General features: G+C 40.2%; 1 protein-coding gene and 1 long non-coding RNA gene across 3 annotated transcripts; both read right to left on the bottom strand.

The window, feature by feature from the left end:
- oser1 (oxidative stress responsive serine-rich 1) lies at positions 1–26,190 on the bottom strand. 2 transcript variants are annotated; one of them, XM_035754792.2, is made up of 5 exons: positions 26,077–26,190; positions 18,025–18,196; positions 12,921–13,030; positions 12,652–12,762; positions 1–1,110 (listed from the first exon to the last, which is right to left on the bottom strand). In XM_035754792.2, the coding sequence occupies exons 2-5, from the start codon at positions 18,034–18,036 to the stop codon at positions 369–371; spliced, it is 975 nt and encodes a 324-aa protein (XP_035610685.1). In that variant the 5' UTR covers positions 18,037–18,196; positions 26,077–26,190; the 3' UTR covers positions 1–368. The 2 variants fall into 2 exon arrangements, with proteins under 2 accessions (XP_035610685.1, XP_035610684.1); XM_035754791.2 differs by having other exon boundaries at positions 25,802–26,174.
- LOC118370035 (uncharacterized) lies at positions 8,431–10,214 on the bottom strand. The gene is made up of 2 exons (XR_004822726.1): positions 9,480–10,214; positions 8,431–9,123 (listed from the first exon to the last, which is right to left on the bottom strand). It is a non-coding gene; the product is annotated as an uncharacterized LOC118370035 (long non-coding RNA).
- Positions 26,191–26,464: the final 274 nt, after the last annotated feature.

Here is a 26,464-nt window from a genome sequence, read left to right as displayed (position 1 = left end):
TGTTTTCAACAAAAAAAATTTATTGAGTGAAATGGGAACCTCTTTGGCCGTGGAAAACAATCACACTTGGCATTACAAGTTTGCTTTGCATATACCAACAAATCCCACCTGCACTTTTTGCGATAGAGCTTTGGCAACTTCATTTGTCAACCAGAAATAAGGACAATCATGAAAAATTAAAAGAAAACAAATAATTCAAAAGTAATAAGAAAAATACAATGTGTCTTTCAGCTCTGGTACTGGAGTTGCAAAGAAGAGAATGGAGAAACTGCGGTAATAAACATTTAAACCTTATATTTAAATTACTTCATGCCTAACCATTCCTTAAGCCACCCCCCAAAATGTATATATTTTTTTCAATTACTTATTTAAGTATACATCATCTCTGCCATATGTGACATTTTCTTGGGAATATAAAGATAGTACTCCATGTAACCAGAAAGATCCTCTATTGTGATGTCATCAACATAGGCCCGAGCCTGTTCGGAACAGGAACGCGGGGAGGTTGATGTGGTGGACCCATCGGTCTGAGTTCTCTGTTGCAGGGAGGTCTGGGACGTATCCTCTGGGCTCGCCAGATTCCTCTCGCACTCTGAGAGGATGTTACGGAGGCCCGTAAAGGAGTAGACCTCTATGCCCTGCCAGCCCGTGCACTGGCACTCGCTCTGAGCGCAGGGGCACGAGCCCCCACCCTCGTGGAGCTTTGACAGGGACCTGAAGTCAGAGGGCACAGCTCCGGTTTTGGCTTCAGCCCCTACGCAGTGAGCTGCCTCTGGGACATCCTTGTCGTCAGACAGGGGCTGTCTGGGGCTGCGCTCCAGCTTGGCTGTGGGGCCTTCCCCAGAGGCAGCGGGGATGTGGGGCTCATAGCCAGCACCGCCAAACACAGGGGAGGAGTGGCCCGAGGAGAGCAGTTCCTTCTTGGCGGGGATCTCCAGGGAGGAGCTGCAACCTTCAGCCTCTGGCAGGCTCTTGTGTTTCAGATGGCCAGGTAAGGGCGACATCTTGGAACCACAGTAGGTGAACTTTGGAGGATGGAGAATGGGAGACTTGGATCTCCGGCGTCTTTGGCTTCTCACGGCTCCTCTTGACGTCTTCCTCATACAACTACTACATAGAAAAACAAAAATGTTAAAACCAAACATAACTATGATGGTAAAATAAAAATGGACCCAAACAGTCATTCTGATTACTATGCCTTTTGAGTGACTAAAATAAAACGCATAATATTTTGGGGGAATAGAAATGCTGTAAATGAGAAAAAGCACTCTGTCTCGTGGCTAACTACCAAGAAGTTTGAAAAGATAGGCTGAGTGGGCGGGGAGCTTACAGTCATGGTCTCGCCTTGAGTGACAGTTCTTTGAAATGCCCATGTCGAGAAACTTGCAGTGAACAGTTGCAGTAAAATCATCAAACAAATGTTGTGATACACAAAGCAACTCAAACACTGAAATTGCATCAATGATGTAAAATTTTTTATACAACACTTGTTTGGCATGTCTCTTGTGATGCGGTTCATAGCAGCACTGACAACTGCATCGGAACTACCCTTTCGCCCTTTTGTTCCATGCTGGCTGAATACCGAGCTAGCCAGTAACTAGTTAACACCATACACAAATGAAAAGGAAAACATTAGTATCTAGCTGAATAGTGTACATTTTTAAATATATTTCCCGACACCCTACAGTCAAATTTTGGGACCGGTAGTATAGCTATCTTGCTATATAATCCCCACCCCTTTGCAAACACACTTTGCAGATGTTGGTTACAAGGCAGTACTTATAAAGATAATGTTACCATTGGTGTATTAATAATCCCACCTCGTGAACCCAAGTGTTTTACATTGGGGGTGGAATTGTAACTTTATGATCAACCTTTATCAATGTAGAAGCAACAGCAATTTTTCACACTTTGGTCATCATAGTTTGATTTGGTGTCATCCAAATATCATAAGATTGAATGAAAAACATGATTTTGAATGTTGATAAGTCTTTAAAATGGTACAAAGTAAACATTAACTGTACTTGGTTGACTTCCGCAGCAACAAAGAGCACGTAGCAAGATGCTAATCTCCTTTGCATTTCTTGTCATGCAGCTATCAAGCTGCAGAAGAGTGGACCATACTTTCCTGCACATGCGCAGATGCTCTGTGTGGGTGCTTTAAAGTGCTGCCTTTTGCATTGCTCTCACTCTGCAATATCTTTGGTTCACACTGCCACTGGTGGTCATGTCTTATTAGCTGAATCTATTGTTTGGTATGAGCCATTGTTTACTTGTGTAATGACATTAGGGCTGTCCATGTATCACAATTTTGTAATTAGAATCAGATTAGTCATTTCTTACGAATATTTGTCAAAGATTTGCGCCCGTTGCTCATGGCAAAATGTTATTTTGCGAATATTCAAAATCAGCAAAAATGATTTGAATCAGAGTGAAGGAGTGGAATCAGAATATATTTGGATCTTTGTGGTTAGCCATAAATGACCTCGATAAACAATGAAGTTATAAATTGACAAGTTGACAGATTTCACTTAGCAGCGTTACATTCCTTTTGGTTTTCCAGAATACAGTATGTTGAGATGTTAGCCGCTGCTGTGTGTTAAATCGGTTGTTTTTTCAGCTGAAAAAAAGAGAGTTTTAGTGTTTTCCCGAGGATTCTTTTCAGCAGTGGTGACAAAGGAAGCTTGGGGGCCCAGGGGCATGCCCAGCCAATACACTTTTTTTTATTTTATAGAAAGACTGAGGTCACTTCTGGTGACTTTTTGAAAGGACATCCTACATGGCAACAAAAAACAAATGCATGAAAATTACATGCAATAAAATGCAAATGAATTACTTAAAAATCATACATTTGTGATTTTCTGGATTTTTGTTTTAGATTCAGTCTTTCACAGTTGAAGTGTACCTATGATATAACATTACAGACCTCTACATGCTTTGTAAGTAGGAAACACTGCAGATTTTGCAGGTTATCAAATACTTCTCCCCACTGTATATCCACAGTAAAACGAGTCCTATATCGACATAACCCGAAAGGCCGCTCAGCAAGGTAGAAGCCACTGCTCCAAAACCGCCATAAAAAAGCCAGACTACGGTTGGCAACTACACATGGGGACAAAGATCGTACTTTTTTGGAGAAATGTCCGCTGGTCTGATGAAACAAAAATAGAACTGTTTGGCCATAATGACCATTGTTATGTTTGGAGGGAAAGGGGGGAGGTTTGCAAGCCGAAGAAGACCATCCCAACCATGAAGCACGGGGTGGCAGCATCATGTTGTGGGGGTGCTTTGCTGCAGGAGGGACTGGTGAGCTTCACAAAATAGATGGCAACATGAGAGAGGAAATTTACGTGGATATATTGAAGCTACATCTCAAGACATCAGTCAGGAAGTTAAAGCTTGGTGGCAAATGGGTCTTCCAAATGGACAATGACCCCTAAGCATACTTCCAAAGTTGTGACAAAATGGCCTAATGACAACAAAGTCAAGGTATTGGAGTCGCCATCACAAAGCCCCGACCTCAATCCTATAGAACATTTGTGGGCAGAACTGAAAAAGCGTGTGCGAGCAAGGAGGCCAACAAACCTGACTCAATTACACCAGCTCTGTCAGGAGGAATAGACCTAAATTCACCCAACTTATTTTAGGAAGCTTATGGAAGGCTACCTGAAACATTTGACCCAAGTTAAACAATTTAAAGGCAATGCTACCAAATACTAATTGAGCATATGTAAACTTCAGACCCACTGGGAATGTGATGAAAGAAATAAAAATCTCCTATTATTCTGACATTTCACATTCTTAAAATAAGGCGGTGATCCTAAATGACCTAAAACAGGGAATTTTTACTTGGATTAAAGGTCAGGAATTGTGAATAACTAAGTTGAAATTTATTTGGCTAAGGTGTATGTAAACTTCCGACTTAAACTGTATACGGAACTAGTAAAAAGTTTGGACACACCTCATACCAGGGTTTCCCTTTACTTTTTTACTATTTTCTACATTGTAGAATAATAGTGAAGACATCAAAACTATGAAATAACACATATGGAATCATGTAGTAACCAAAAAAGTGTTAAACAAATCAAAATATATTTGAGATTCTTCAACGTAGCCACCCTTTGCCTTGACAGCTTTGCACACCCTTGGCATTCTCTCAGGTAGTCACCTGAAATGCATTTCAATTAACGTTAAAAGTTAAAAGTTCATTTGTGAATTTTTTTGAGCCAATCAGTTGTGTTCTACAGAAGATAGCCCTATTTGGCAAAAGAACAGGTCCATTATATGGGAAGAACTGCTCAAATAAGCAAAGAGAAAAAAAACAGTCCATTACCTTAAGATATGTCAGTCAATCCAGAAAATGTTAAGAATGTTTCTTCAAGTGCAGTCGAAAAAACCATCAAGCACTATGATGAAGCTGGCGCTCATGAGGACCGCCACAGGAAAGGAAGACTCTGTTACCTCTGCTGCAGAGGATTAGATCATTTGAGTTAACTGCACCTCAGATTGCAGCCCAAATAAATTAATCAGAGTTCAAGTAACAGGCACATTTCAACATCAACTGTTCAGAGGGGACTGCGTGAATCAGGCCTTCATGGTCAAATTGCTGCAAAGAAACCACTACTAAAGGACACCAATAATAAGGAGACTTACTTGGGCCAACAATCACGAGCAATGGACATTATACCGGTGGAAATCTGTCCTTTGTTCTGAAATTTGAGATTTTTGGTTCCAACCACCTTGTCTTTGTGAGACGCAGAGTAGGTGAATGGATCATCTCTGCATGTGTGGTTCACACCGTGAAGCATGGAGGAAGAGGTGCAATGGTGCTTTGCTGGTGACACTGTCAATGATTTATTTACAATTCAAGGTACACTTATTAACCAGCATGGCTACCACCTCATTCTGCAGCGATATGCCATTCCATCTCGTTTGCACTTAGTGGGACGATCATTTGTTTTTCAACAGGAAAATGACCCAAAACACACCTCCAGGTTGTGTAAGGGCTAATTGACCAAGGAGAGGGATGGTGTGCTGCATCAGATAACCTGGCCTCCACAATCACCCACGATCAACCCAATTGAGATGGTTTGGGATGAGTTGGACCGCAGAGTGAAGGAAAAGCAGCCAACAAGTGCTCAGCATGTGGGACCTCCTTCAAGACAGTTGGAAAAACATTCCTCATGAAGCTGTTTGAGAGAATGCCAAGAGTGTACAAAGCTGTCATCAAGGCAAAGGGTGGCTACTTTGAAGAATCTCAAATGTTTAACACTTTTTTGGTTACTAAATGATTCCATGTGTGTTATTTAATAGTTTGTTTTCACTATTCTACAATGTAGAAAATTGTTAAAAAAAAGAACTAAAAACCTAGCGGTCAAACCCAAAAATGGTTCCAATTGTTTTTCCACCATGGATTTTAAAAACAGTGTTTCGTGTAGGTATCCTATAAAACTGTGCCAATTTTCTCTGTTGTGGTATTTTCTTTCTGTATAAGCATATGACGCGTGGTCGGCCGCTGGACACAAACAGTTATCTAACCTTGGATGCTTGCAGCGGTCTCTAGTTTTCTTTGTTTTATTAACGAAACGTGTTCCTGGTTACAAGGGCAAATGTCTGCATAGGATTACAAATCCGCCAGCTGATAAACGCATTTTCTCATTCCACTAAGGATCTCCGTCTACCAGCAGGAAAACATATTTCTTTGTTTGATCCTCGTTGGTATGGCAACTAAATCAACAAATGCTAGCATCCATGACATAAAATGATAGATTTGAGGCGACGAGTGAGGAACTGGCACGTAACCATAAGTTGAACAAATTCTTATTTAGAATGACAGCCTACCTAGGATCAGTGGGTTAACTGCGTTGTTCAGGGGCAGAACAGATTATTACCTTGTCAGCTAATCATTCAATCCAGCAACTTTTCGGTTACTGGCCGAACGCTCTAACCACTAGGCTACCTGCCGCCCCAAATATTTAAGAGCTTAAACTGTACATTTGGTCAAATGTAGAAATGAGGCCATCTTTACATCACTAAAATATGCACGTAGAGTCGTAAAACTTTGTATAGTACTCTTGAATATGTTAAAGAATAAGACCTACTTTTTATTTTCACATTGTTGTCAAAGTCAACAAGAAAGGATGGATGACGGAAGGCCTAATGCATGAATGGCATACAGAGTGTTACGGCAAGCGAGCGGGAGGATTCTTTCACAAAAACAAGGCATTGCTCGTGTTGGATAGCATGAGGGCCCACATAACAGATTCTGTGAAAGAAGCCATATATCAATGATGTTGCTCTTGCTGCGGGCGATTCCCTGATCCACCTCTACGCAGACGACACCATTCTATATACTTTCGGCCCGTCATTGGACACTGTGCTATCCAACCTCCAAACGAGCTTCAATGCCATACAGCACTCCTTCCGTGGCCTCCAACTGCTCTTAAACGCGAGTAAAACCAAATGCATGCTTTTCAACCGATCGCTGCCTGCACCCGCATGCCCGACTAGCATCACCACCCTGGATGGTTCCAACCTTGAATATGTGGACATCTATAAGTACCTAGGTGTCTGGCTAGACTGCAAACTCTCCTTCCAGACTCACATCAAACATCTCCAATCAAAAATCAAATCCAGAGTCGGCTTTCTATTCCGCAACAAAGCCTCCTTCACCCACGCTGCCAAGCTTACCCTAGTAAAACTGACTATCCTACCGATCCTCGACTTCGGCGATGTCATCTACAAAATGGCTTCCAACACTCTACTCAGCAAACTGGATGCAGTCTATCACAGTGCCATCCGTTTTGTCACTAAAGCACCTTATACCACCCACCACTGCGACTTGTATGCTCTAGTCGGCTGGCCCTCACTACATATTCGTCGCCAGACCCACTGGCTCCAGGTCATCTACAAGTCCATGCTAGGTAAAGCTCCGCCTTATCTCAGTTCACTGGTCACGATGGCAACACCCATCCGTAGCACGCGCTCCAGCAGGTGTATCTCACTGATCATCCCTAAAGCCAACACCTCATTTGGCCGCCTTTCGTTCCAGTACTCTGCTGCCTGTGACTGGAACGAATTGCAAAAATCGCTGAAGTTGGAGACTTTTATCTCCCTCACCAACTTCAAACATCAGCTATCCGAGCAGTTAACCGATCGCTGCAGCTGTACATAGTCTATTGGTAAATAGCTCACCCTTTTCACCTACCTCATTCCCATACTGTTTTTATACTGTTTTTATTTATTTACTTTTCTGCTCTTTTGCACACCAATATCTCTACCTGTACATGCCCATCTGATCATTTATCACTCCAGTGTTAATCTGCAAAATTGTATTATTCGCCTACCTCCTCATGCCTTTTGCACACATTGTATATAGACTGCCCATTTTTTTTCTACTGTGTTATTGACTTGCTAATTGTTTACTCCATGTGTAACTCTGTGTTGTCTGTTCACACTGCTATGCTTTATCTTGGCCAGGTCGCAGTTGCAAATGAGAACTTGTTCTCAACTAGCCTACCTGGTTAAATAAAGGTGAAATAAAAAAATAAAATAAAAAAATCAAGAGGACAAACTCAATTCCAGCTGTGATTCCTGGGGGCACAACAAAGTATTTGCAGCCACTTGACATCAGTGTAAATCGTGCATTTAAGGTGGCGCTCCGTGTTCAGTGGGAGGCTTGGATGACAAGTGGGGAGAAATCCTTCACTAAAACGGGCCTCATGCGAAGAGCAACTTATGGTCAAGTCTGCCAGTGGGTCCTGACAGCGTGGAGCATTGTCAAAAAATCCACTATCATCAACGGGTTTCGAAAGGCGGGACAGCTGCGTGTGGCTTATAGACATGTTGCGGCTTATTTATGTACAAAATACATATCTTTTTTTTTATTCAGTGGGTGCGGTTTATATTCAGGTGCGCTTAATAGTCCAGAAATTACGGTATGCATTTAGTCTTGTACAGAATACTATTCTAGTAGCAGTCAGATATTTATAATGTTCCATGAATACTACTTGGTTTTTTCAAAGATGCTATATATCTAGTTAGCTAGATGATATTAGCAACATACCTTTATTTTACCAGATACTCTTCTCCTTCAGACAGAGGTCTTTATTTAATCCATTATAATTTCTGCCAACTATATGAACAAGGTCAAATCTACTTCAATTAATGCTGTCAGAATGCACTGCTGTATTAAAGCAGTTTCAAAGCCCAATTAAGTCATTGCAGAATATATCCATAATCATGAATGAATAAACATATATTTGACAAAAATAGTTGTGTCACCCATGAATCACACACACCCAAACTCCAACAATCACATTGTTTTAAATTTAAAAAATAGTTAACAATGCATACATATTCATATATGTTATGTTAAGTAAACATTCAATTATTTACTCATCAATGCCACACACCCGGGACATCAAAGAGCACCATATGAACTTTTATTACTATCTGAGAGCGAACAGATTCTTCTATGTTTCCCATTTTTAGGAATTAGGCCAGCACAAATAATACATGTAAAACAGCATATTGTGATTTTGGTGGGTGGGTTACAAATGGAAAAACTTGATGCGTAAGGTAGGTTTTATATAAATTACTAACCAACTCCAGCAACAACAAAAATAAAAGTATGAAAATGTATGCACTCACTACTGTAAGTCGCTCTGGGTAAGATTGTCTGCTAAATTACTCAAATGTAAAAATATAAAATGAGAAACGCACTTAAGACTCAAAACAAGTTAGCAGCAATAACAACACCCTTCTTGTCAATGTTGCTTGTCAATAGCAAAAACAGTACACCACAACACTTTTAAATGTGTTACTGAGTCTAGATGTTATCAAATCAGGAGAAGAACAAGTGAAGGAAGCAGCATAGGGGAAATGTGTGAAGGTAGGGTAGAGAGTTCCAAAGTGTCTGAAGTTGAAAGACAGTAAAGGGTAGCGTGAGAGCTTGTTGGCCATGGAATAAAAATAAAATGGGGTGCTGGTGTGCTTCTGCACCCCTAGTAGGTAGTGGTCACAAATATCCAGACCATGTCCAATCATACTCGTGGTCTCTGCATATGTCCTTCGACATCATTACGTCTCAGTTTCAGCATTCAAATCATGGTTGTCTTATGTCTGTGGATCACAACATTAAAGACGATAAGCGATCACAGCATTTCCAACAAGTTCAACTTCAATTTGAGAGTGGAGCATGTGTTATAGCAATAACCCCACCCAAGTGTACCCATAGTACAGAATGGACAGCTCCAGATCTGAATGGCAAGAGCGTTTATAGGCTTTTGTTCCAGCCCAGCCCATACCTGACTACAAATCATAGCCTATCGCCATGATTCGGTATGTTGCTTATTTAAGTCAGTTGTTAGAGCAGGGCTGAGACAAAACCCTCCACACGCTCCTGTTCCTCAGGACTTCGTGCAATGACTGAAACAGACAAAAACAGGAGAATGGTGTTCGATGTTGAAACAGCTTACCTAGTTGAGAAGACTCAGGCACACCAATTGGTTCTGGAATAGACAAGGTGCAAATAAGGTTAGCAATTTGGAATCATTAACATTACAGTAATTCTACCTCAAAAAACAAATGTGTGAATATCAATCAACTTGAAACCCACCATAGCCGATAGCACAAAATAAGGTTACATAACCTTGCCTACTACCTATACTAATGATCTGCTGTCCAGAGGGTAACAGCACACAATGTTTTCCCACAGTACAGTAAGCACACTGACTCGAGAGAATGCTAAATCAGTCCATTTATGAAGCCTCTCAGAATGCCAGACAAATAATACAGCTAGCTAGTTTAGCTACAATTACAGTAGTACTTTGAAGTAGGCTACCCACAGACGCAAACAAACATGATCAAGAACTCCTAGCGCTAGAGCTTCACCATCTAAGCTAGCTTGTTAGTTAATTAGCGAGCTAAACTGCTGACTAGTGAGCTATTGTTGATTTAGAGAAGCCAAAAGAAAGCTAAACTTGTTTTTCTGAATTTCACATGCATTTAATGGCTAGACAAATAGACGGCTAATGTAGCCATCTAGCCAGGGTAATGTTGCTAACTAGCTAACCATGAGCTAGCTAGATAAAGACATTTTCTATGTAAAACTTGCCCAAGACATTTGGCAATTCTGCGAACTGAAACAATTTTAGCCAATGTATTAACTAAAAAAATGTAGCTAATATTAGATAGTTAATCCAGAGATGTTTGCTTACCTTTGCCTCGATTCGGCAGTCTCGTCTAGATCATCATGGCCCTGGTGAGTGACTTGAAGCTTGAGACAGGAATTTGTAGTTGTCTATGACAGCCACATTGAATAAAGGCGAATATATATTGATAAAAAAAGTAACCTTGTCCAGGAGACATGGTTTACATGGTTATCAAAACGCCATACCAGGGTAAGTCTCCATGAAACACAGCCCTTATTCGAAGTGTTTCTAAAATCCACAATGGATAAATTGAAATGGTGGAAAAACATTTGGAACCATTTCCGTGTTTGACCACTAGGTTTTATGGGTATTGTGATTCATACCGTGGTACCGCTACACAACCCCACGATAGTTCAAATGACAGTAAATATACAATTTATTAACATCATCCAGTAGAACTGTAAATAGAGTGACAGAATTTGAGCTTTGCAAACTAGTGACTTCATAAATGCATGGCATGGGCCTTGTTTCACAAGAGGATTGTATTGTAAAATAAGCTTTTTCTCAATGAAGCAGCCTTAACGAATTTAATTTATGTACATATTGAATTTGATTGCACAACATCAGTTTAATAACGTATTAATTTTGTGGCTGCCTAGAGTGTCCTCGTTCAACTGCTTGTGTTGCTGAATCGCAGATGGAATGGAGGGTGGTGGGAAAGCCAGCCCGGTCATGGCTAAAAGGGATCCCAGCTCTTGTCAAATTAACGTCAAAAGTAAAAAATAAACAAAATGGCATTTTAGCTAACCTTAACCTAATTCTCCTAACCTGCTGCTATAAAGTGATTTATAGCAGGGATGAACAGACAACGGGCAATGTTTTGCTTTTCTATAAAACCTGTCATGTTGGTATAAGAACATCATTCTACTTTATTACAACTTTACAGGCAAAATTCGATTCTGTTAAGATGAATTACATCTAAATGTGATTTTGAGCACCGTGGGTGGATGCCCTAATGCGTTACGCACCCAGTGCATATGGATGTCTGGAAACATTTTCAAATGTCCAGTAAATTAAAATCTTACTGGTCAAGTTGTCCGGTGCCAAATTTTCCTAACAGAAAACCTGACATACAGTGTACAAAACATAAGGAACACCTGCTCTTTCCATGACAGACTGACCAGGATAAAGCCATGATCCCCTATTGAGGTCACTAGTTAAATCCACTTCAATCACTGTAGATAAAGGGGACGCGACAGGTTAAAGATGTATTTTTGAGCCTTGAGATAATTGAGACATGAATCTGCGGTGGTTACAGTCAGGACCAAAGTTATTAGCACACCTTGATAAAGAATAATACCAATTCTGAGCTTTTATATGCCAAACAATTTAAATTATATATGATTATTTTATACCAATAAATTGCTCAGATGGCAATTTTAACAATCAATATGTTTTTTCCTCTCAAAAAGATAGGGGTCAAAATTATTTCCACCCGTTTTCCATACCTTTCAATACATCACCTTGCAAGGATAACAGCACTGAGCCTTTTTCTAAAATGTTTTATTGGAGAACACATTAGGAGGGATCTTAGACCATTCCATCATACAGAATCTTTCCAGATCTTATGGCCTGTCCTTTTCAATTCAAACCACAGGTTTTCAATAGGGTTCAAGTCCAGAGACTGAGATGGTCATTACAAAATGTTGATAGTCAATTAACCATTTCCTTGTGGATTTTGATGTGTGCTTGGGGTTATTGTCTTGCTGGAAGATCCACTTGCAACCAGGTTTTTGGCTAAAATGTCCTCATACTGGGTAAAGTTTCTAAGTTTATAATGCAAAATTGCCCAATAATATCAAAGATCCACCACCATACTATAGTAGGTACGGGGTTATTTTATGCTTATGAATCCTTATTATTTCAACGTTAAACCCACCATGTGCGTGGCCAAAGAGTTCTATTTTCATGTCATCTGACCATAGCAATGGTTCCAATCCAAGTGCCAATGCCGTTTAGAAAACTCCAAGCGTTTACATTTTTTGGATGACATGAAAATAGAGCTCTTTGGCCACACACACCAGTGGTGGGTTTAGCATTGAAACAAAGATGTATAAGCAGAAAATAACCCCTAACCTACTGTAAAATAGGGTGCTGGCTCTTTTTTGTATTACTTGCTAGGCCAAATCTTTTTCTCTGAGCATTTATATTAGTATAAAATAATATAATTTCATTTTTTTTGCATACAATATAGCTCAGTATTTGTGTAATTTGTTTTATACAGCCTTTTTTGTACTCATTTTAAACACAATGTGTTACATTGTATTACAAAATGTGTACATTTTACAAATATAGAATTTATAAAACTGAATCTGGCCGTAGGGGTTCTAACAAGTTATTATACTTAAATAATAAAAAAGGAACAGACAATAGAGAAGCATAGCAAGAAGATACTTATAAAACAGTGGACAATGATTGTAAGAGGGCCTTTCCTTACCCATGCCAGTTCTCCTTGGGGCAGCTAAGTTTGGGCTTGGCACCCTCTAGAAAGGCTCGGCTAACCACTCTTGGAGTAATGGTCTCACAGACGTGCAGCGTAGCAGGCAAGCTAAAGAAACCAACAAAAACTCAGACCACAATATACTGAGACTTCAAATTTTCAAGAAATATTACATTAATCCTGGAAACTGACCCTAGATCAACCAGTAAGGAAGGATCTAAAACGTGAAAGAATTAAATGTAATAGCCATTAACAGTACTACGAACCTTTCAGCATCTACCCGGAGCTTTTTAAAGGCAGTTTGTAGGGTCTCGTCCTCACAGTCTTTTCCTCCTGCCTCCATAGTGGGAGGAGGTTGTAGTGACCAGCCACCCAGCTATAAAACAAGAACACTTCATTAGCGAGGTATTACTGCTGACTCAAGATGTGAGTGACTGACTTGCTAGTGTAAGGTTGGTTATAGACATGCTGGCTAAAGTTGTCATGTTCTCACACTATAGCATCTAACAACTGGCTTAAATACTTTCTTGTGAGCTGCTCGGTGATGATGTAAGGGATGCAGATTTAATGAAAACTATCTACCGACTACGGATATTCCTTCCGAAGTCGGATGTCGCTAAACAGGTACAGACTTAAAGGGATAGTGCGAGATGTTGGAAATTAAGCATTTTTTCTACTTACCCAGAGTCAGATGAACTCATGGATACCATTTTTGTCTTAGCATCCATTCACTCGCTAAACTACCTTCACCTGACTGAATCTCTCACTATCCATTTAAATCAAACACATTTGTAATGCCGTTTGGAGATGGCTGCCATTTTACGATCCCCTAACCAATTATACTATTGTGTTTTTTTTGCATTATTTGTAACTTATTTTGTACATAATGTTTCTGCCACTGTGTCTTATGACTGAAAAGATCTTCTAGATATCATGACAGCGATTACTCATCCCGTACTGGAGGAATAGTTTTTCTTTAACGAGTCAGACGGGAAGGATTTATTTCAGATGCCCGACAAGGCCTTCATCCACCTCATTCGCTGGACAAATAGACAGAGATATTGGGGACGAAGGTCTGGGTGGCTTGTAAGGATCCGACGACGAGTGGGTAATCTGCCTTTACCATCAGTCTTATTAGCCAATGTACAATCATTGGATAATAAAATAGATGAGCTACAAGCACGTATATCTTACCAAAGGGACATTAAAAACTGTAATATCTTTTGTTTCACCGAGTCGTAGCTGAATAACGACATGCATAACATACAGCTGGGCTGGTTTTAAGCTTTTTCGGCAGGGTAGAACAGCGGCCTCTGGTAAGACATGGGGTAAACAACAGCTGGTGCACGAAATCTAAGGAAGTCTCAAGGTTTTGCTCACCCGAGGTAGAGCATTTCATCTATATTCTTCGTAGCTGTCTATTTACCAACACAGACCGATGCTGGCACTAAGAACGCACTCAATGAGCTATATACGGCCATAAGCAAACAGGAAAACGCTCATCCAGGGGCGGCGCTCCTAGTGGACGGTGACTTTAATGCAGGGAAACAAATCTGTTTAACATCATTTCTAACCACATGTTAAATGTACAACTAGAGGGAAGAAAGACAAGAAAAACTCTAGACCCCCTTTACTCCACACACAGAATCCCATACAAAGCTCTCCCTAAATTTGACAAATCTGACCATAATTACAAGCAAAAATTTAAGCAGGAAGCACCAGTGACTCAGTCAATAAGAAAGTGGTCAGATGAAGCAGATGCTAAGCTACAGGACTGTTTTGCAAGCAGACTGGAATATGTTCTGGGATTCTTCTGATGGCATTGAGGAGTACACTGGCTTCATCAATAAGTGCCTCGATTACATCACCCCACAGTGACCATACGTACATACCCCAACGAGAAGCCATGGATTACAGGCAACATCCGCACTGAGCTAAAAAAGCTGCCACTTTTAAGGAGCGGGAATCTAACCCGGAAGCTTATAAGAAATCCCACTACACCCTCATACGAACCATCAAACAGGCAAAGAGTCAATACAAGATTAAGATTGAATCGTACTACACCGGCTCCGACACTCATCGGATGTGGCACGGCTTGCAAACTATTAGACTACAAAAAAGGGAAGCACAGCCGCGAGCTGCCCAGTGACACAAGCCTTCCAGACAAACTAAATTACTTCTATGCTCGCGCCGAGGCAAGTAACACAGAAACATGCATGAGAGCACCAGCTGTTTTGGATGTCTGTGTCATCACACTCTCCACAGCCACTCTCCGCAACCATAAAGTTCTTTGAAAGACTGGTCATGGCTCACAACACCATTATCCCAGAAACCCTAGACCCACTCCAATTTGCATACCGCCCCAACAGATAATGCAAGCTCTATTGCACTCCACACTGCCCTTTCCCACCTGAACAAAAGGAACACCTATGTGAGTATGGTATTCATTGATTACAGGTCAGCGTTCAACACCATAGTGCCCTCAAAGCTCATCACTAAACTAAGGACCCTAGGACTAAACACCTCCCTCTGCAACTGGATCCTGGACTTCATGATGGGCGAACCCCATGTGGTAAGAGTAGGTAACAACACATCCACCACACTGATCCTCAACACGGGGGCCCTCGGGTGCGTGCTCAGTCCCCTCCTGTACTCCCTGTTCACTCATGACCGCATGGCCAGGCACGACACCAAAACAATCATCAAGTTAGCCAATGACAACAGCGCACGGCCTGATCACCGACAATAACCTCTCCCACAACATGATCAAGACAAAGGAGTTGATTGTAGACTACAGGAAAAGGAGGACCGAGCATGCCCCCATTCTCATTGACGGGGCTGTAGAGGAGCAGGTTGAGAGCTTCAAGTTCCTTGGCGTCCACATTACAACAAACTATCATGGTCCAAACACACTAAGACAGTCATGAAGAAGGTAAGACAAAGCCTATTCCCCCTCAGGAGACTGAAAATATTTGGCATGGGTCCTCAGATCCTCAAAAGATTCTACAGCTGCACCATTGAGAGCATGCGGAGGGTTGCATCACTGCCTGGTATGGCACTACGGGGAGAGGGTAATGCGTACGGCCCACTGGGGCCAAGCTTCCTGCCGCCCAGGACCTCTATACCAGGCAGTGTCAGAGGAAGGCCCTAAAAATGGTCAAAGACTCCAGCCACCCTAGTCATAGACTGTTCTCTCTGCTACCGCACGGCAAAATTACATTATAAAATAATTACATTATACAATGTCACAATAACGTGGGCATTGCCTGACAAAATAGAAAGCATGCTCCCGACACAAACACACTAATGAAGAATATACGTGTGGTAGCTAGTCAGTCATGCCGTTTGAGATGTTTAAAGAGTTATTGATGAGTTATTGTATCATGTCCTAAAACGAGAAAGTGACCAAAAACTGGGTTCCCTTTCTAATGGAACGCATTGTATGTAAAAACCAAGTTGAGGGAAACATTCAACATTGTCTTGGTAATAATAAATGGACATGGTTTTACCGCAACAGAATAGTTACACCCTTAAATTGAACCATTTTGGTAAAAACGGTCCCACCCATTACAGGTTCAAATGTAATTGGTTGATTCCACTGTCACTCCAAAGTTCTGCCCTAATACAGTTGAACAGCAGATGCCTTCTATCTAGCTTTTGATGGCCTAGCCAATGGCTGATTTAGCTAGCTAGATTTATCCCCCCCAGAGACCACGAAAGAAAAATCACAAAATGCAACAACCAGTTGTTTGAGAGTTGCGCGTGTGTGATAAATACATCGACATAAGGAACAGCTTAAGGAATCCATCTGTTTTTTATAAATTATATAGCCTAGATTAAAAATACCATTATTACAACATCTTGTTCACTGGCCCAAGCGGGTCACTGATGGGGATGATCAAAAGGTTTCCAAAACCTCTCCTGTATGTTGAGTCCTGACACACAGACTGTTGTTGCCTCTTCATAAAGTTGGTTTATTATGGTCAATTGCACATCATAATGGCAAAAATATTGCAAATTGTGAACCAAAAACTAATGTGACCATGTAATTTATTTTCACTGGCCAATTCAAAATGTGTGTCGTACTGCCAAGTCAAATAGCTTCAAATGTGACTGTTTTTGTCGCAGTATCGAACCCTGTATACGTTCTGCATGTAGGTGCTGCGGAGAAAAACCTGTCCCTGATATTCACACCTCTTCTCAATACAACAGATTGAATTTAACTCCACACTTTCTACTGTATAATAGAAAAGGCTACTGCAGAATATAGCTGATTTGCTCATATCCAAAAGGTCTACTTGTGATTAGGCATAGTAAGGAATATAAACACAATCTGCATTTTCATTTTGGCAATAAGGGAAAAACACACTAGCCCTACATGAAACCATATTTAGCATACTCTTCAGACACCTTTACACACAGCATACATACTCCCCCACCCACACCACTCTTAGGCACCAAACAGAATTTAATTAACACCAAAAAAATAGATTGACTTTTGATTCAGATTTAGCTTAAAATTACATTGGCATATGCATCCTACCTTTGAAGTATCTCTTTAAGTAGGCTATCTATCCCGTTTCCCTGTGCCATTCAAATGTGTGCATAGCCAAGTTAACAAGTTGTTAGCTAGCTAGCCAGGTAACATGACTAAACAAGGTTGTTTAATATCAAACCAAAAACTCAGCCCATGAGTAGTTCATTCTTAGTCATAGCTACTGTGAATTGGACAGTGCAGATATATTCACAACAACTTCAGCTTTCAGACAATATAAGACACTTATATGTACCAACATTTGTTGTTTCTCTAATCTGCGATCGTGACACAAGGCACTGCATGATTTATAACTGTCCTGTTGACGGGACACCTATCCCTAACAAGTTTTAAAAGCTTTTTATCTTCTATATTATAAAACATGTGCGCCAAGGGTTTGGGCTAGAAACTTGCGTTTTTCTGTGACAAAGGCACAAGCACGTGTCACAGTGCTCTGTTTTAAAACATTTTAAAACAGATGGAGATGCACAGAAACAACAGACAGAAGCAGCTGAGTAGGCTAATGGCTGGAGATGTGGCTGGCTACTCAGCTGTCACATGTGATATTGGATGGAGGACTCATTCTGATATTACACATTACGATCTGAACTCTGATATTCTATTTGTAGGACATGTAGGAATGCATTCAGTGCTCACAACTATTCATTGACGAGTGGTAATGTTATAGTAATGTTAGCTGGCCATCTTAGTTGCTAACGTGGCTAGCTAAAGTTTACTTTGAGTGTAATAATTTGCTCTATTGAAACATACATGCAACTATAATTTACTTCTTATCAACTATAACCACAGCATTATTTTGACCATAGTTTGCTTACCTCGAGTTGCATTCCAAATATCCCAGTCAGGGACAATGTTGCGTGGAGTGTGTGATGACACAGCCGACAGAGAAGGTAATGTGATCACACAGGGAGAAGATCTGATCGCCCCGTTCTTTTATAGCTCCATGGGTGATGCACTCTGCGTCTGTTTACTTTTCACGTAGATGACCTATTTTGAAATCAAAACAGCAAATATCATCGAAAAGTGACGAGTTTGCATTCCTGTAGCTAGTAGCAATAGCCTAATCAGATGTAGGAATAGCCTAATTAGCAATAGCCTAATCAGATTTTGTATGAATAATATGAACCATCTCTGGCCATAATATGGTGAATAGGCTTTACAAATAGGCTCTGCTACTGTGAGGCAACCCCTTTCAAAACAGCAGCGTGCAGACCTTAAACACAGACCAGTTTAGAAAAACTGATTTCATTAGCTAGCTATCAATCACCACAGCTAGCGGATAGTTAGGTTCATTTCTATTTAAAATGGACCCATGAGCACCAAGATGTGAAGTTCATAGGTTCATATCAAATTGGGTGTCAAATGAAAGCAAAGAGTATATTTTGGGGAAATGAAGGCATAGATACATTTTTCAACTATTTTCCATCTTAAAAATTGGTTAGTGCTATCTGGGCTCCTTGGGAAGTCCCTAACCTAACCCTTAACTTCTTATGGCTGGTGGGCAGTTGAGTAGCTTGGATGAATAAGGTGCCCAGAGTAAACTGCCTGCTACTCAGGCCCAGAAGCTAGAATATACATATATTAGTATATTTGGATAGAAAACACTCTGAAGTTTCTAAAACAGTTTGAATGATGTCTGTGAGTATAACAGAACTCATATGGCAGGCAAAAACCTGAGAAAAATATCCAACCAGGAAGTGGTAAATCTGAGGTTTGTAGGTATTCAAGTCTTTGCCTAGCCAATATACAGTGTAAAAAATTTGGTCCGATTGCAATTCCCAAGGCTTCCACTAGATGTCAAGTCCGGACAAAGAAATTGTCCGGTTGAAACATTATTGAAGATTTATGATAAAAACACCCCAAAGATTGATTATATAAATCGTTTGACATGTTTCTATGAAGTGTAATGTAACTTTTTTGACTTTGTCAGACCTAGTGATCGCGCCTTGTGAATTTGGATTTGTGAACTAAACGCGCAAACAGAAAGGAGGTATTTGGACATAAATTATGGACTTTATCGAACAAAACAAAGATTTATTGTGGAACTGGGATTCCTGGGAATGCATTCCGATGAATATCATCAAAGGTAGATGAATATTTATAATGCTATTTCTGACTTCTGTTGACTCCACAACATCTGGGTTAGGGTTAGCGCTGTACTCAGATTATTCCATGGTGTGCTATCGCTGTAAAGCATTTTAAATCTGACGCAGCAGTCGCATTAAGGAGAAGTATATCTTTAATTCCATGCATAACACTTGTATTTTCATCAACATTTATGATGAGTATTTCTGTAAATTGATGTGGCTCTCTGCAAAATCACCGGATGTTTTGGAAGCAAAACATTACTGAACATAACGCGCCAATGTAAACTGAGATTTTTGGATATAAATATGAACTTTATCGAACAAAACACACATGTATTGTGTAACATGAAGAAGTAATATGAGTGTCATCTGATGAAGAGCATCAAAGGTTAGTGATTCATTTGATCTCTTTCTGCTTTTTGTGACTCCTCTCTTTGGCTGGAAAAATGGCTGATTTCTGTGACTTGGCGCTGACCTAACAATCGCATGGTATGCTTTCGTTGTAAAGCCTTTTTGAAATCGGACAGTGGTGGGATTAACAACAAATGTATCTTTAAAATGGTGTATAATACTTGCATGTTTGAGGAATTGTAATGATGAGATTTCTGTTTGAATTTGGCGCCCTGCACTTTCACTGGCTGTCAAAATCGATCCCGTTCACGGGATTTCAGCTGTAAGAAGATTTATTAAGCCTAAACTTAACCCTTACCATTTTAAATTCAAACTTCAATTGGGTAACGTCAGAATTGGGATGTCCCAAGGATTCCAGATAACAAGCACCCTTAAAAATTAGGCGTAAGTATTGGCTTTGATTTCTGGTCAGACTGATCGAAAAAGGGTCTTACCTTTTAAGACTTTTTCTGGTAGAGGTTTTGTATTAGAAATACATTTAAAGACCCCTGCCAACTAATATCAACAAAAAAAAATGTTTTGTAGAAATGATTTGCCTTCTAAGTTTAAAAAACATTGCCGTGTGTCTTGTAATTCTGTTACCAAAATGTTTTACCTCATGAGGAAGGACAATGAAAGTTAACAGAAGTAACAAGGTAAACCTACCAATTAGTTTGTGTTTGTACTAATATAATTTTTTGTTAAGTGATTAAAACTCGTAATTTTGTTACCAAATCGGTAATAAAATTACCTATACATTTTTTCCCCTTTTTAAAATACGCTAATACTGCAATTGATTTGGCTACAATGGAAAATCATAGTAGTCACAAACCACAGTTGGGTCACCTTTTACTGTTCTTCCTTCCACTGGCATACTGTTAGACACTGCATCTCAGTGCTCGAGGAGTCACTACAGACCCTGACTTGATTCCAGGCTATATCACAACCGGCCGTGATTGGGAGTCCCATAGGGTGGCGCACAATTGGCCCAGACGTCTTCCGGGTTAAGCCGTCTTTGTAAATAAGAATCTGTTCTTAACTGACTTGCCTAGTTAAATAAAGGTTACATTTTTTTAAATGTATTTTTTTAAACATGTTCAGCTCATAACGGTTTTCTTTCTCTTTTAGTCATATGGTGGTCAAAGCGAGTGTGAACAGTCTGAAAATGCTCTTTCAGCTAGGCAGCACTATTTTTATGTTTGGAAAAATAACTTTCCCAATGTAAATGGCCTATTTCTCAGGCCCATATGCTAGAATATGTATATAATTGACAGATTAGGATAGAAAACAACAAAGTTTCCAAAACTGTCAAAATATTGTCTGTGAGTATAACAGAACTGAATATTGCAGGCGAAACCTGAGGAAAATCAAACCAGGAAGTGGCTTCTATTTTGAAAGCTCCATGTTCCATAGTCTGCCTTCGCTCCATTTAAAGGAATATCAACCAGATTCCTTTTCCTATCGCTTCCTCAAGGTGTCAGTCTAGACAGTTTCAGGCTTTTATTTTGAAAAATTAGCGAGAAAGATAACATCGCGTCAGGTGTTCGCATGAGTTTTGCTTGCACAACAGAGCTTGGACAGCCATCGTCTCTCCCTCTCCTACTGAAAAAGACAGTGCTGGTTGATATATTATCGATTACATATTTTAAAAACAACCTGAGGATTGATTATAAAAAACCTTTGACATGTTTCTGTGGACATTACGGATACTATTTGGAATTTTCGCCTGCGTTGTCGTGACGGCTCGAGCCTGTGGATTTCTGAACATAACGCGCCAAACAAACGGAGGTATTTTGGATCTAAAATAATCTTTATGGAACAAAAGGAACATTTGTGTAACTGAGAGTCTCGTGAGTGAAAACATCCGAAGATCAAAGGTAAGCGATTCATTTGATTGCTTTTCTGATTTGTGACCAAGCTACTTTGATGCTAGGTGTTCATAATGTTTTGTCTAGTGATCGATAAACTTACACAAACACTGATTGCTTTCGCTGTAAAGCATATTTTCTAAATCTGACACGACATGTGGATTAACAAATGCTAAGCTGTGTTTTGCTATATTGCACTTGTGATTTCATGAATGTAAATATTTTTAGTAATATTATTTGAATGTGACGCTCTGCAATTCAGCGGTTGTTGATGACAATTATCCCGCTAACGGGATAGGTAGCGTCAAGAAGTTAATGATACCTCTACCGGCTCTTACTGACACCTACCCATGACCCTTTCCACTTACTGTAACCAGCATCCACACCCCCTGAACATGGATGTTGAAGTGGTTGAAGTTTGGTCAGTCCGCCCTGGCCTTGACTTCAACATCCACAAATGTCTATTTTTGGGCCGGTCCAAAACAGCCTTGATTTGGCCCAAACATAGACGTTAGGGATGCACAATATATCGTTAAGCATATCGGAATCGGCCAATATTAGTTAAAAATGCCAACATCGGCCCAATGTCTGGTTTAAAGCCGATATGCAAACCGATGTCAAAGCTGACGTGCATACCTATATAATGTAGGTAGATGACGTAATGACGCAACGGAAAATACAGCGCTATACAGAACAAAAGCAGAAAAATACTAAGCGCACACTTCCAACAACTAAACAAGTTCAAGTCGAGCCGTCATTTGAAAGAGTAAGAAACTTTCAGAGAGACAACTCAAAGGTGAAATCCATTAACTCCAAGATAATGGAATTCATTGAAACGCACATCCCTGAGCTACTTGTTATGGGAATCACTGCTATTAGCTTCACGACTGACATTTGGACCAGCGATGTCAGCCCCATGAGCATGCTGACTGACAGCATAGTGGGTCAATGAGGATTTGGGGACACTTTTAGCTCCATTCGAGCTGAAACTAACAACTGACTCAAGAAATAAGCTAATCCAACTATGTCTGCAGGAGACGCAGTACCCTCTGTATAATAGCATTGAAACACCTGCTCAACAAAACTGCCGACACATACCGTGGGGTTAAAACTTGCAAAAGTACTCTACGATTCGGTGACATACAGTCTCTTTATTGTGTCGCCACCATGCTCGATGCGGACAGAGCGCACCGAGGAAGAGGCCACGGACAGACAGAGCTGAAAGTTCACTGCATGACATGTGTAACAAAATCCTGGTTGAGACTGAAAAAAAATTAACAACGAAACAGCACAGCAAGTGAAAAAAAGCTTTCATTATGTTTTACTGGTAATGCGAATTGGCGAATAAGTAAATGGCAACAAAATTACTTTTTAGGTCAGTGTGTGTGTGTTTCAACGATTTAACTTTACTAGAATGCATAAAAAGCCGCAAAAAAATGAAATATCGGTATTGGTTTTTTTTTTTGCAAAGAAAATATTGGATATAAATCAGTATCAGCCAAAAATGTCATATTGGTGCATCCCTAATAAACATCCATGATTGGTGACCAGACCAAATCTGAACCAATCATAGACATCTGTGTTTCACAAGCTTGGACAGCACATTACAGTGAAGCAAAGTAGATCACTGTACAGTATAGTCAGGAAAAGTAGAATATAGTTCAGTAGAGTTCAATACAGTACACTGGAGCACGCTAGAGTATAACTTTATTGTACTGCATTTTTATAACTAAACCGAGAGACCACAGCCAGTCATTTAAAATGGGAACAAATGAGTCATAGTGTGCAGAACAAGCAGGGGGGGGGGGTCTGAGCCAAGCACGAGCTAGCGAGATCCTATTGGTGAGATTTAGCATGCATTTGCATATTTATGTTAGGGACGGTCTACTCTGAAGTGCACGTGTGCAATAAGTAATTTCGCCTTTGCACTCCTTAACAACGCAATTTTAAAAAACGTTGTCAAAGGGTAAAGTCTACAAACTGTTGTCCACTCTGTTCATAACAGATTTTAGTTTTGGGAAGAGAACTGTTTTGAGATCAAATGTTTCATTGTTCTGTGATGTCTCCCTTGCCTCCCGCCTGCTGTTCACCGGACTAGATGATTTTTTAAATGTACTTTTATTTAACTAGGCAAGTCAGTTAAGAACCAATTCTTATTTTCAGTGACGGTCTAGGAACAGTGGGTTAACTGCCTTGTTCAGGGGCAGAACGACAGATTTGTACCTTGTCTGCTCTGGGATTCGAACTTGCAACCTTCGGTTACTAGTCCAACGCTCTAACCACTAGGCTATGCTGCCGATTAAGCTAGCACACAGTGTCCTTCTCTCCCGCCTGCCCTCGCCATCATTAACATAACTGTGGGAAAACAGTACCAGATAAGCAGGGACGAAGGACACCGTCTACCGTTGTACGGCTAGCTAGCTATCGTTGTCGCCCTGCCCCTTCTTCTGGGGGGGTTTATTGGCAGCTGGCATCCAACATTGTGCATTAGCGCCCCCACCTGTCCTAGCTAAAACATTTACCAATAGAAGTATAAAGAGGGGTTCCTGCAGACATAGGAATGCCCACAGTTGGTAGAGCATGGCGCTTGTAACGCCAGGGTAGTGGGTTCGATTCCCGGGACCACCCATACGTAGAATGTATGCACACATGACTGTAAGTCGCTTTGGATAAAAGCGTCTGCTAAATGGCATATATTATTATTATTATTATATTAGGAACACCCCAAATTGCAGGCTGCAATTACACCAGTTTCCAATAACTAAATTCACCCCTTGCACTCCTAAACTGTATTTTTTTTGGCAGAGGGTAAAATCTACAAAACTTAGTCCACTCTTAGTTTTGAAACAGCAAACTGTATTGAGATCAAATGTTCCACTGATAAGAAGAATGTCAGCCAAAAGCCATATCACTCCATCTCCCACTGCCGGCCACTGGGCTTCTTCTCATCACCATATCTGAAAATGTCAACCGGATGCTTTACAGGTATACATCCGTGAAATATCTGGCTCATTGTTCTGTGGCTGTACAGTCCAAACTTGTGAAACAGAAATGTCTATGATTGGTTCAGATTTGGTCCGGTCCAACCAAATTTGGTCTTGTTTTGGTTAGAATTAGATTAGAATAATAGTCAGTGTGTAGAATAATACCCATATATGCAAATAATGACATTGCATATTTCTTCCATGGTGAACCTATTCAGGATAAGTCATCATGAAGATAATGACATTCATATCCGTAATTATGCATTTCTGTGTAGTACAGATCAGGGGCCGGATTCACAAAACATTGCTTACAAAAAAAAGTAAGAAGTTTATGGGAAAAAATAAAAAGTTCATTAGATATTGTAATATATTGTTAATTACTAGCTAGCTAGATAGTGCACATTTAATTTGTTTTCTTGTTTTCTTTGTTTTCTTGCTGTAATGAAATATCAGGTAGCCAACTGTGGTGCAAGAAAACGTTCATGTTTACAAAAGTATCCATTCAAGTCAAGACAAGGGTTTAGCTGCCCTAAAATTAAAATACATTTCCAAGAAGAAATCCTAAAACATTATTTTCAAGAATCCTATTTCTTAATTTCCCCCATGTTTCTTCCTAGGAGAATAGGTAATAACACTTCCAATAACTTTGTTGAGGAATAGCAACTTTGCTTGCATTTATTTAAATCTATAGTTAAGGAAAAAAATGTCAGTTAAGAAATTAATTAAACAAAATGTTGTGGATTATGTAATTCCGTTACCGTAATCTGATACCAGGTGTAAATACACTTCACTCCCAGTAGCCTAGTTCAACAACAACAGTATATTTTTTCAAACTCAAGGTGTCATATCATAGCGGACACCCCATTCTTTCTGTAGACATCTTTAAATCTTAATTCGGTGCAGATATTTAAGAGTTTTTGGTAAACGTCGCATAAAAAAAAACTAAATTTGATTTTAGCATAAAGATTCTAAATGTTAGCTAGCCACCAAACTTTGCATCCACAGTTCTTCCAGTAACTTCGTTTTTCTTAAATGTTGTATTTTTTTCAACGTACTGCTTGTGCATAGAGTTCTACGGTTTATTAAGCTTTAAAATCAATGGTATTTGTTTTGTACATTTTAAAGTGAACATCGTGGAATTGCTCCTATCTAGCCTACCGTGTGTGGATGAAGTTGCGCATCAGTTCCATAAGAATCAACGTTGGATACTAGCTAGCCAAGCAATATCGAAGTTTGACATCGTGTGAGAATTGGGGTACTCACAACTCAGGATCTCCTGTCCACAGTCCAGATTGAGGATGGCCTGGACATGCAGGGTCTTCTACCAGGCGCTGCGACAAACGGGCCTCAAATGCAGCAAGCTATTAAGCAACAGTGAGGTGGCTAGCTAAAGTAGCTAACTCTGTTAGCAATGTCTCATCGATTGATGAGACGCGAGCTATTGCATTTTTCGATTAGGTTTAGCGTTCCACAAGCATCACACTACAATCAATTCAGTTTCATTCTAATCTATTATTATTTTCAAAAGCAGTATTTACTTGGCTAGTTACAGACTTTTCTTTCTCCAACATCTTGTTTACACACGAACCACTTCGCAGTGACTCTGCAACAACGCACTCTGCCCTGACGTAGAACACAGACGCTTCTTCTTCGGTGTGGTTTATCGGCGGTTGGCATCCAACGTTATGGTGCATTACCGCCATCTACTGTACTGGAGTGTAGGCCAGAGATAGGGATAAACTAAATCCTACCTGCCAGCCCCATTGCTCTTAAAAAATATTAAATATTTGTGACTATATCTAATGACGTTCTACTCAATATACTCTTTAAACTAATTTCCTGTATCCCCTTCTCCATCAAACTAGATCTCATCCTCTCTCTTTCCCTCCAATAATGCCCACATTGTACCAATACATGCTCCACGGT

Source organism: Oncorhynchus keta, chromosome 37 (assembly GCF_023373465.1).
Source record: "Oncorhynchus keta strain PuntledgeMale-10-30-2019 chromosome 37, Oket_V2, whole genome shotgun sequence".
Taxonomy (NCBI): Eukaryota; Metazoa; Chordata; class Actinopteri; order Salmoniformes; family Salmonidae; genus Oncorhynchus; species Oncorhynchus keta.
Note: the sequence above shows the minus strand (reverse complement) of the source record. Positions and strands in the feature narration are given on the sequence as shown.